The following is a 12939-nucleotide window of genomic DNA, read 5'->3' as shown; positions in this document are numbered from 1 at the left end:
ATTGATACAGAATTTAAGATGAAATCAGGACTGTCATTTTGAGACGGGTGCACTGATAAATGGCCTTGAATTTTATTGGACAACAATTCTATCTTGGAACAACATGAATTTTAGAAATGGATGATGGGATTTTTCAAAGGTGCAAGTTGAATGCCAAGTAGAATTTTTGAAAGGTCAATCTAAAAGACCTTGGAAGTGCAGAGGGTTATAGAGAAAGAGCCTCACACACCAATAATCAACTTGTATTCAAGGAACTGCTGATATAATTTCAAAGAAATTTCAAAGATATACCTCTGAGAAGGAACTTCCCTTTTAACAGGGCAAAAGAGCAGATTCACAACATCTTCAAGTACTTTAAAAAGATAGATTTGTTGGTCTCTGGGTTGGTTGTTTGCTGAATGCTTAATACCACCACCACCACCACCACCACCACCACCACCACCACCAGGGGAAAAAAAAAAAAAAAAAAAAAAAAAAAAAAAAAAAAAAAAAAAAAAAAAGGCTTATTCCTAAGAATCAGAGAGAGATCTATGTCTGTTTTCATAACAAAAGCTAATAAATTCCATAGAAGCTAGGTTATGTATGTTAGTTTTCAGTGTCACTGAGATTTCATAACTCAGGGTGTCATTAAGGGGGAATGTTTGTTAAATACTAGAGCCAACTTCATCTTTTCTGCAAATTGTTTTTTCCTGGCCTTCTTTGGTGGAAAATGATTTTGGGAGAGGGAAGCCTTCTGATTTTTTTAATTGGGGTTTTCTCTTTTTGATACACTAAAAATTAAGTAAATATTTTAAATGCACTATGTTCCTGAACTTTGTATCCTACAATTTGTGTGACCAGTGCACATTTATAGTATGCAAGCTGAGCAGTCTACAAAAACCTATTTTTTTTTTTTAATCCCTCTGCAGAAAATGTTTCAGGCAACTTATATAACCTCTGCAGGTCCATTCTGGTTGTTACTGTTATGTGATTAAATGAGTCTGTCAGAGAAATAATAGGAAATTATCACCACTTACAGATAATCTTGTGAAGATAATGTCTTTCACAGGGGATTTTATTTTTTTACTGTTTTGTGTACCTCATTAATATTGTCACTGTTATCAGTGACATATCTGTGCAAATGAAAGAGAGAAGTAATTATCTTCTAGAGAGCATGTCTCCATTAGGGATATTTGCCCCCCCAATACTGAAGAGTGCCAAAGGAACAAGCAGCATTGAAACAGTCACTTCAGAAGGCCTGGAAACAAAATAGTGATAGCAAAGTACCAGCAGTACCTTTAATAAGGGGCAGAAATAGCAAAAGCAAAAAAGGAAATTGCTAGAAAGTAGCTCATTTTAATAACGTTTGTTTACTTGTATTCAGAAAGTATGGTTTTATAAGACATTAAGAGACCGACAGGTTTTTAGAGAGTTGAGAAGCTTAAATATGTTGAATAATTGGTGAGCATGGTCTGCTCAACAATTAGAAGAATTCTTTGTGTCCTCTGTAGCACAGCTGTTGCTCTACAAGAGTAAAAATGGACTAAAATTATCTCATGCTTGGCTCTACTGCTGTAACTAGATTGCCACCAATGTGGGAGCTGTCTAAATGAAAGGTCTGAAACTGTAAAAATTTTTGGAGTTACTTTTTCTGTCAAACAGCTTGAAGAAGTAAGGTCTGCATTAAATTATGTACAAAGAAAAGCTGACACTTAACAAAGTGGTATAACAAAGGAGAACAAAGTGAGTCTTCATAGTCTTTGAATGTCTGCTGGGCTAATGTATCACTAGGTACTGTACAGCTGTTCCACTTTTGTGTGTTTGTGTGTAGTTTGACCAAGCTTTGTTTTCTTCCACTCTCTGTACTTGTGTTTAAATCCTCTTTAGTGATTCTGTCATAAAACCTCTCTCAAGTGAGGGGAGCTAAACACAGCTTTGAAGAGAAAGTGTCAAAATCCTTTAAAGTTGTCATGGCAAGGTCAGTGTAAAATAGCGAATAATGTGGCTGGTGGTTGTTTGCCTTTTTGGTGCCCTCTATTTTGCAATATTTTATTTTTACTTTGCTGAATAGAAATGACTTTAGATTCATACTTAGAGTGTAGTGGAATGCATATGCAAAAAAAAAAAAAAAAATAGATAAACCAGGTGACATCTTCTTCATAAGTTGTCCCATCAAGGACTGAAGCATTCGGCAGCCTTCCTTGTGTAATTAATTTATCTCCCATGAATTTCCATCTTCCTCCTGCACAGAGATCCTCCATGACAGCAATTCCCCATCCTATTTGAATTAAGTGTGAATCGTCTCAGCTGTTGGATTACAAAGTCATAAGACCAAAGAACTGCTCTACAAAGAGAGAAAAGTAAAATATTTCTTTATAGCTAGAACTTCAACTCTTTTGATAGGTATGATATTCAGCCTGATAAATAATTAAAAATGTAGTTCAAATAGCTTAACTTGAAAGGAAGAATAAATTTACATCAATATAATGGCTGAAATAGCTGTTTTTACACTGTATATCAGTATAATTAGTCTAATTATACTGAAGCTATAGTTACATTAATTACATTTTAACCTTGATTTTTTGTAATGTTAATTGAGCATTAGTATGCACTGAATTGAATGTGCAGTTATGACTACAATGAAATGTCTAAGTACTTTTGTAATTTGTAAATTTATATTTCATTTTTACTAATTAATGGAATTTATCTCTGCAGAAGCAGATATATATATATGTGTGGTATTGTAAGTACCATATATATCACTGCATTTAATTGCATTCAAAAACTGCAGAAAAAGCATATAAAAGTGAAACAAAGTGCACAGAGGAGCCAAAGGCAAAATAGTTTTTCCAAAACCAGCCATAGTACTGATATCAGGGGTACTAAGTTGTCTCTGGAAACCAAAAACTGAGGTTTACCTTTGAATGCCAGCCCACAACCACCTATAAGCAATGTTGGTAGTAGCCATTGTAACAAACCAGATCCAAATCTAGTTCTGCAATACCCACTCTGGCCTTCAGAAAACTGCAGGTCCAGTTTATACAGGAGAAAGAAACAAGATCATATTCCCTCATCCCAGTGGTTCTCTTTTTTCAGCGTCAGTAAAGGCTTTCTGACTGGAGTGCCCCATATAACCTGTAATCAGATTGCAGGGCTTTCTTTAAGCACTCTGAATAAATAGATTAATGTAAAAAGCCTTGAAATAGTCAGTTGAGGAACAACTGAATCAAAAAAGTTTCTATACTCTGATTTTAGTTTATGGTCCCAGTATCTTGAGAGTCTGGCAAGTTTCTTTCCTCAATAGTACAAAACTATGAGATGAGCAATCCTTAGTGAGGAAAGTCTTATTGAGTCCTGGATGTTTTCTCAGGATGTCTTGCACTAAAATATCATGATTCTCACTGAAGGACTTAGACAGGGATGGAATAGAAAATCTTCCATACTTCAAGTGCAATAGACTCCACTATTTTTTTGAGGATGCCAGATGTTCTGTTGACCATTTCTAAAGGAGTTCTAGAAATGCAATTCTGCAACTTTAAGACTATATTTAAAATATAAAGATTTCTGGAAATATTCTGGTGATGTCATTTGTTGCAGCTGTTCACTCTAAAGGAAAACTTAACTAACGAGGGGAAGTATTGACTGAGCATAAGGATGTAGTCTAAAAATGAAGGAGAAAACATGTTTTATATCTTGATCAGATGATGTAATCAAAATTACTAACAGAATTTAAAGATAACAAGTATACCGTGTTATTATAAAGATACAGAAAGTTCTGTATTAGTGTAAAAGCCTGTTTTCCTACCTATAGTTTTTAGATATTACATAAAATGTCATTGTGTCTACTGAACTATGGACAAAAGCCTGAGCAGCATTGAAATCCATACTTTCTCTCTATTTATAAAATGAGCTGATTTTTTTCCTCCTGTATGTCTTGTTTTTAATGTGAATAATCTAGTAAAAAATTCTGGCATCTTGATAATAATAGGGCAGATAACAAAGAGCTGTTTTTCTCTAGCTTGAGAAAAAAATAACCAGCATTTTGCTGCATGCTAATCTATATTTCAGAAAATATTAAAAATATATTCCTAATTTGATACTGATAATTTAAAAAATGGTGATGTTTGTTAAGGAAGAAGAGGATTATAAATGGTTTAATGAATTGGATCAAAAATTTAAAAAAGAAAAGGGGAAAGTATTTACAGTATGCCATTTACTGAGAAGATTTTCTGGTATCATGCCATCAGTACTTGAAATGTTCATTTAATTTAGACCCAAAAAAATTAAATCTGAGAGAATCACTGAATTTCACAGAAAATCAATTTTCTAAGATGGGAACTTGTTGTCTGTTGGACAATATAATTAAAAATTATAATGTGTTTTTCTTTAATCTATTGGGTTTTTATATTGTTAATATCTTCAGAAAAAGCTTAGGACCTAGCTAAACAAAACTGAATGATAATATCCTGAATTTTGATTTGGAAATCTACGCTGTGATGTTCATGAGGGAAGAGGCATTATACTGCACATAAAAAAAAAAAAAAAAAAAAAAAAAAAAAATCTGATTAAAATATAGGAATCCTGATATGGCTTTTACCTTTTTTTTTTTTTAAATTATTATTATTATTGTTAATGCTTTTAATTTGACAGATACAGAGACGAGGGGGAGGAGTGAGGTGGAAAGGTCCATGAGTTCTTTAGTAAATACAGTAGAATCTCTGTGTTAATGGGAAGTCTTGAAGTGTTCAGGGTCAGCACTAATGGATAAAGTTGCAAACTGAGTAAGAATATTAAATGATGCATTCTCACTTTGTCCTCACTTTATGAAAGCTAAAGGTCAGTGGGTGGGATACTGTTCACCTAAGACAGGGTGCATTACATAGGCAGAGCACTGGAACTCTGTGTGTACAATTAGCACTGAGGACACTTTTCATTTCCTGATGCAAACTGAGTAAGGATGCTCTAATATAGTTCTAGCTAAAGAACATTAGATGTCTGGGGGGTTTTTTTGTTTGTTTTGTTTTGTTTTGCCTTGTTTTGCCTTTTTTTTTTTTTTTTTGGTGTGTGTGTGTTTTTTTGTTTGTTTGTTTGTTTTGGTTTTTTTTTTTTTTTTTTTTTTTTTTTTTTGGGTTTTTTGTTTTTTTTTTTTTTTTTGTTTTTTGCAGCTGTCCATATTTAACTTTTTGTTCTTCATGGTAGGGGCCCATTGCAGACGTTTCTGTCCAGCTACAGGGTTCATGCAGAGTAAATGTCCCTGAAATTACCCCTGAGTGTGATTTGTTCTCTTCTGACTGAACTTGGCATATTACCAAAAGTCCAGTCTCTTGTTGCTCAAAAGACAGCAGCTGCACCAACAGAAAACCTTGTGCATGAATCTTCCTAGCAAAACAAACCTCAGACAAATCTCTCTATGTTCGGCAGCATCTAGATAATATTTCACTGTGAATACTATTTTGCTATGCTAGAATTAATTAAATAAGGAATCCACTGCTTCTGACTGATTATGCAAAAAGATCAGCATTATTCAATCCATATCTTACGGTAAAGGTGACTACAGAAAAAGGATTTAATTTGCCATAGGTATAGTTGGAAACTGAGACAGTAAAAATCATTGAAAATGTCCTATAAGTGGATTTAAATTAATGAGGAACACTTCTGTTGTCCTCTTTCCCCTATCTTCCTTCTACTTTTTGCTAACTCATTGTTTAGAGAGGTGTCTGCAGGCAGATAACATACGTAGCACCATCCAAACCAACCAAGATACCATGATTTTATATCTTTGCTATTAACAGCAAAGGACCATTCTGATTAGTCCACAGAAGGTTTGTCATAATCACGTTAATTTATCTTTTGAAAGCATTAAAATATATTTTCATACTGTGGTTCATTATGTAAAATGTAGAATTTTTTCTCCCCAGACTCCTGAATCTTGTTAACAGGAGATACATATTTATATTTCTAGTGCTGGTATTTGTAGATCCTGCAGTTAATGCATTTACTTTGTGTCTAAATGATTAATCATATATTTAGTTCTTTTAATCTGAAATGTAGAAAGCCACTAAGAGGAAAAACATTCTGTTACTCAGAATCTTTTGAAAACTTTTTTTCTTTGAAAGCTCAGATTTTTTTATTATTAAGTATCTTCATTTTGACATGAGGTCTTTTTCTACATGTAAATCAGCATCATTGAGTGTTGAATTAGATGTTGGAATAAATAGGATAGATTTAGTATCATTATGGGTAATGAGACCCTTGCAATCAAGCTTGCTTCTTAGCAGTGAATGTAATTTCAAGTAATGTTGTACAGCTAGAAAGTGAAGGCCAAAGTCTCTTAAATCAAGATAATTTTATACTTTTTCCTGTTTTGTCTTTTAAGTTACTAGGCTTTAATATCCGGTGTTTTGTTTTACTCTTGTTGTTCAGAGAATGCGCACATGTGTACGTGTGGTCATAGACACACAAAGAATACACAGCAACATTTCCCTCTCTCTCAAGTCTGTCCTCTTCAATTCAATGTGATTGATACAAATATAACATTGTATATAGTATAATATCCCATATGAGCAATACAAGGTTGGAAATGTGTCTCCTTAGAGCAGGTATTACCGAAAAGATAAGAGAAGTAAAACTGGTGAACATTAATTGTCATGGACGTCTCTTCTTCATGTGTTGTCTGTTGACCTTGACACACACGCTGTCACAACAGCGACATGATGGTTGCTGTGCTAACCCAAAAGGTACAAAAAGTGTGCATTGTGTCTGGGTGGTGCTGAAGTAAGTAACCACGGCTAAGAGACTCAAACTCCTTCATCTGCAGAACTGAGGTTATGTGTGTTTGTCTTGTATCCCAAAGGTGGAACCCAGGGCCATGGGATTTGTTAAGCAAGATTCAAATACACTTTTCTTTTTCTTTTTTTTTAAATAAACAGGTCTGAAATGGATATACTCTCTGCTAGCTCTGAAGGTATTCTTATTGGATATTGTCCACAGCAAGATGCCTTGGATGAACTTTTAACAGGTTGGGAGCATCTTTATTATTACTGTACACTGCGTGGAATTCCAAAGGAGGATATCCATAAGGTAACTATCCAAAACAGATTTGCAGAGGGAGCTATTGCCAGGCTGGACTGTGGGGTTTATAAAACAATTGTACCTTTTGAACATGAGAAGCTATATAATATTTCATCTTAACAAATTTAGTAATAAGGTTTTTCTTTTCCAAAAATTTTATTTATATAATGTGGATTTTTTTTTCTGTCTGTTTTGCCAGTTCAAAACACAATAACATCACCATAGATAGTAAAATAACATTATTGCAAGTAAAATCTTGGGCACAAAAACTCTAAAAGAAATTAAATTTATGAATGATCAATGCCTTCATTATCACACTTAACACATTTTAAGTCTTGTACCTCTGAAAAACCCTTCTCTTCAGAGATATGATTTAAGTATGAAGGAACTAAAACCTGTTGTATGATTCTGTATAAATAAATGAAACACCTGGGCACTGGGGTAGGAGCTGTCAGCACTCTGCTGTCTTAAACTTCACAAGATGGGAGAAGCCTCTTAAATGCTCCAGCTGCCACAAAAATTTGGGGTTGTCCAAGGAGAACAGGCCAAAGAGAATGCTTTGAGAGCTTCCTAGCATAGAAGTTGACAATATATGGGAATTTCACTGGCAGGTCTTGGATTTACAGATACAGGGGTAGCAGTGCTGATCAGCAGAGTGAACTCTGTTTTTTAATGAGGAAGTCAGCCAATACCATAAATTAAGTACAAAATGGATATGGTGTAAAATATGGGGGGTTTTCTGTATCAGCAGATGGAAGTTTACAATATGACCTAATATGACCTGACTTGAGCTGCTCAGTCTTTTCTGCTTAATTGCATCTCTGTTAACATGCAAAAACTGTAGTGTGATATGAAATTGGTATCTGTCAATTCTTGCTGTATAGATTGATCTGAAATAGTAACTATTCCTCTAGCAGTGCCCTCATAACCTCCAGAATGTTGTTTTCCTTTCATTTTTCCAGAAGCAAAACTGCATGAACTGAAGTGGTTTTTTTTGTTGCTGTTGTTGTTTTTGTTTGTTTGTTTGTTTTTTGTTGTTGTTTTTTTTATCTTTTTTTTTTTTTTTTTCTTTTTTTCCCTGCTACCTAGCATTTTTCTGGTTGTTGCCTCAGGGTCTAATACATGTTTTGCAACGAGTTCCTTGACTGTATGTGAGAGGGCTGCTTTCTGGTTCTCAGCAGCCTGTTTTCTTTTTCCTCAGCAGATAAGTGGTGTTTAAGAAAAAAGTATGAATCCTGTAAGGGGCATTGAGTATTCATCTCGATAGGCAATATTTTGGATTTTTACTGTATTAAGATGATCATTTGGATATTTCTGGATGAAAGCCTCGGTAAAATACGTGATTCTTGCAAGTCTTTGCCCCTTGTCTTGGGCAGTATCCATTGTCCAGGACAAAGCTTGGACTTTTACCTGTTTTAACAACATGTTACTTAAAGACTTCTCAGAAATTATCATACAGTTTGATTGTTTACCCATAGCTTATTGATGTTAATTTTTACTTCCGACTACTAGCCGAGTACTGAAAACTTGCATATATTTCCCTCGATCCAAAAGAAATATATTAAGGGATGGTTGTTATTGCACTAAAGCCTTCAACTTTAGTTACCTGTTTTCTCCATGAAGAGACAAGTCCTCCATAGCGGTTAGGAAAGAGTTCCTCAAGTGGTATGGTACGTTACATACGTGTACCTCTTCAAAGGGATGAAAATCATTAATTTAGATAGGAGTTATGTTTCTGTGTGCACTGAGAGATGACAAACATTAACATTCCGGGGCCTCAGATGATCTAGGTATAGGCTTAGACTATTCTTTATAGTCAGCCTTCCGTGCCTTAGCATCACATTTGTGAAAGAGAGATCATTCTTCCTTTCAGTTGTCTTAGTTTTTTGTCTGCATATATTGCAGAGCAGACTTTGCTGCCATATGCTTGCGATCAAGGCATCAAAGTGCTCCTGCAAATAATATTTAGCTCCTCTGGTTTGCTTCCATCAAAAACTGAAATGCAGCTATCTCAGAGGAAAACAAATGTTTTTGTCAGCGCGCCCTTCTGACTGTGTGGCACTGCTGTCAAGCACTCAGCAGCTGCTGTGCTTCAACTCAGAAATGGTTGGTGCCTGGAGAAAGTGAGCATTCTATCTGCCTATAAAGAAAAGAAGGTTTTGGAATGCTTTAGAGGAGCAGCTGTATGGAAACGTAAGCGGTTATTTTCTCATCATTCTCTCCTGCTATGATGCAGCACTCCAAGCCTGCCTCTGAATATTTACCAGTGACAAATTACGCTAATATGCGCAGACATATATTCTAGAGAGTACATTGGTTTGATAAGGAAAGAAACATACCCTCACTTTGTTTTTTAAGAGATTGGTGAGCAGGCAGGTGACTTACAGGTTGCGTTGCTGCTGAAGTTGTCTATTGAAGCACTAACTTCAAGGACCAAATCCTTTGCTATACAGATTTATCAGCAGCAGGAGTTAAGTGCCTGACATAAAGTTGAGTGCACTTAATGTTCCAAAACAGTAATTAAATGAATGGGAAAGGAGGAGAAAAATGGGTCATTTACTATCAATGTTAAGCTTCATGTGTAATGTGAAGTTTTGTTACACTTCACAAATCTGCTCTGAAAATTTTTGTTGAAAATTGGAAATAAAGCTTTTAGGTTGTTTAGAAAGAAACTGATTAAGCACAGTAATTTTAATTTTTATTTCTTTAGTATATTAACTTCCTAGATCTCAATTTATTCCAATTTACAGCACTCAACTTTTAAAATAATTAAAATTATTAGCACGGCATCAAATGGCATCCCTCATTAGCATTAAAACTTCTGTTGCAAATCTCAAAAGAAGCTTTATCAGGTCTTCTGAGGTAATTTTTTTGAATGTCAGTATGCTTTCTCTTTTCATTAACTCTCCGGCAAGATTTTGCTCTGATTCTAGAATCTCAGTTATTTCCTTACATATTACATTCTGTAGGTTCTGGAAATGGGAATCTGTAAATTCATTAATTCTTTGTATGTTTACTTTTTTTTGGACTCCAAGCAGAATTAGTGTATACAGTTTTATGAGAATTTGGGATAAAAGATATTATTCCCCAGAAACTTGACCATGGATATACACTTTCCAAATGCAAGAAATCTAACAATTCTGAGTTTACTTGAAAGCCACATAAATACTGTTTTGTGTGGAATTGATGAATGATTCCTATTTAGGATGTTCAAACCACACTGTATCAACTCAGAAACTGACACTTTGAATTACTGCTTTGGACATATAAAGTGATTTTTCAGATTACCCTAGAATTCAGTCCATGTTTATTATCATTTATAATGGGTATGATACACATTTTCAGCATTGGGTCAGATTTGCTTTACAAGGATTTGTTTAAATAAATAGCAAGAATATAGGCATTTTATTTATTGTGTCAGCCTTTCAAGTCAAGATAGAAGCACTATGATGTTTCTAGTCTTTGAATAGATTGAGTCTTCACTAACTCCAAGTTTTTCTGGAAGCCACACAGACTGAAACTCCTTAACACCACTTGATTTTTTACTTGATTATTAGAGGTAATTTTTAAAGTCAGTGGAAAGCCATATAGGCATTAGTGGTTACACAATTACTGCTTTTCAGTGGAATGAATGTACACCTCTTAGTTCCCTGGTGGATGGAGGAGATCATGCCTCTTTTGGGAGATCATGCCCACAGATATTGGCATGTGTGCAAAAAGTTATCTTATAGCCTCTTCTGGAATGAATGTTGTCTTTAGGAACCCCAGAAAGTATTGGGGGATTTTGTTTAGGTGGTACAGATTGAACAGCTCATTCCAATGCCTGTTCTAAAGTTAGGTGGACTAGTCCAAATTAATTTTGGGGAAAATTTTTGGCTAAATATATTACAATTGATGACAAAAAAAAAAGTAAATAGTTTTAAGAAATATTGGGAAATAAGGAAATATCAAACTGGTAGATGTGAACTCTGTTATTATTTTTACTGCTGGTGTGGGGAGGAAGGAAGGAGAAAGTTTAAATACATTATTACGGCCATGAATTGACATTAAATATTTTCATGGTCCAAGTGTGCTTACAATGTATATATTTGCATATGACTCTAGCTTTTTATTTGGCCTCAGTGTTACAAGCTTGCTAAATAAATTGGTGTATATCCTCACTCTTTGCTGCTGAAGGTCATTGAAACATTATTCAAATAGAGAATCATGGTGAATATGACAAGGAGGGAGAGAAGGTGCTCTTGTATATATCTCACATTCACTACAGGAAGGAAACCATTAGAACTGTAATTCTCTGGCATAAATGTGTGTATCTGTATCTGAAGATACACCACTTCTGTATCTGAAGATTGACCACATGTTCTGTTCTGACTTTCATTTAAAGTAGTTTAAGAGGGAGTTTGTATTTATTTTACAATGTACTGTGATGCAAACCACTGGCTATACAGACAAATTAAGTTATAATGGAGATATTTAGGCTCCTCTACAAAATAGCTAATATATATCGAATATGTAATATTTCTAATTTCATTCAAGTTACTGTGTTGTTGTTGCTTAGGTATTATTGATGAAGCTGAAACATTACTGTAAATCTTATTAATGCATTCATGTAAATCTTATTAATGCATTAAAGAAATAAAGTCTGGGGTTATCTCTTCAAAGAAGATTGAGCTCTATATTCTATTGCTGAACCATAGTCTGCCGTGCTCTTTTGAAATATAAGAGTTGAGGGGGGTATCAGGAATATGAGAGTCTTTTAGGTGCAACTGGGAAGTATTTAGGAATAAGAAAGTTGGCCTTTCCTTCTGCCTTTATGTTGCTGATGTGATTCAGCTCCAAATCAGTTCTAATTTAATATGTTTTGCACCAAAGGAGCATATCTAGATACCGGGCCAGATTATGTTGTGCACTGTGATGATCTGCAAGGTTTATCTTGGAAGCTCTCCACATTTAAAGCCACAGCAAAGTGGGTACTATGAAATGATTCCCACCCCAATCTTTTTACCTATTTATCTTTTAAACTTTGTCTTGAAAAATTTCTATAGCAGGACGCTTGCCAGGCTTTATCTCCTTTTATGAAGCAGGAGATTATGTAGTCATGGTGAATGCTTGAGCACACACCAGAGAGGAGAATTCTATGTGAGGAATTACAAATCTTGCAAAGTTAGTTCTTTTTAATGTTGCTCCCTACAAAGAGCTTTATGTTCATACCTGACATGACTGAGTCTCCTTGGGGGCTACTGACTACAGGAAGACCCGTCTAACTTGATTGGTTACTTTCTCCAGTCTCTGGCACTGTTCCTTGACCTTCTAAATTCTTCCCCATGCAGAATTCATTGTCTCTTTTAAAAAAAGGCTGACTTCAGATGACACTTCAGTCTTAGAAAGAGTGGTTCTAGTCATTGCTAAAGAATGGTTTTTACTACATTTCAGCTGTGATGCGTAGTCCTCTCTTGATTATTTTTTAATAATTCTTGAAGCTTATTGTAGTTTAAAACATGTATTTGGTGTGAACATGTGATTGCATATTTTTTCACTTTCTGGTTTTAAATTCTTATGAGCTTTCCTGTTAATTTGTGTGACTGTTGGTGAATATGTAGGAGGATAGTCCTTTAGTCACTAACATTCATGCATTCCCTGTAGTAGCAGTCGAGTCAGTTTTGTAGACAGGATAAGCTGTCTACCATATTCTTTAGAAGACTTAACTTTGTATGTTGCTTTTGTGTATGAGACCTATACTTGGAAGTGAAAAATACTACATATCAAAGGAAAGCTCAACTATATTATCTTAGAATATAGCTTAGGTGATTAACCATTTTTAAAGCCACAGCTATAATCTCTAATTGGAAATGAATTACTGTAAATTAACTTTGATATAGCAGAAGCCTT

General features: G+C 34.7%; 1 protein-coding gene across 1 annotated transcript in view; it reads left to right on the top strand.

Annotated features, from left to right (window-relative positions):
- The window catches only part of ABCA13 (ATP binding cassette subfamily A member 13), a 159638-nt gene that overhangs the window by 123709 nt on the left and 22990 nt on the right, over positions 1-12939 (top strand). Inside the window, exon 45 of the mRNA XM_040054983.1 lies at positions 6909-7059. Within this exon, the coding sequence (XP_039910917.1) occupies positions 6909-7059 (151 nt within the window). The remainder of the gene's footprint in view (positions 1-6908; positions 7060-12939) is intronic.

Source organism: Hirundo rustica, chromosome 1 (genome assembly GCF_015227805.2).
Source record: "Hirundo rustica isolate bHirRus1 chromosome 1, bHirRus1.pri.v3, whole genome shotgun sequence".
Taxonomy (NCBI): Eukaryota; Metazoa; Chordata; class Aves; order Passeriformes; family Hirundinidae; genus Hirundo; species Hirundo rustica.
This window is presented reverse-complemented; position numbering and strand designations above follow the sequence as displayed.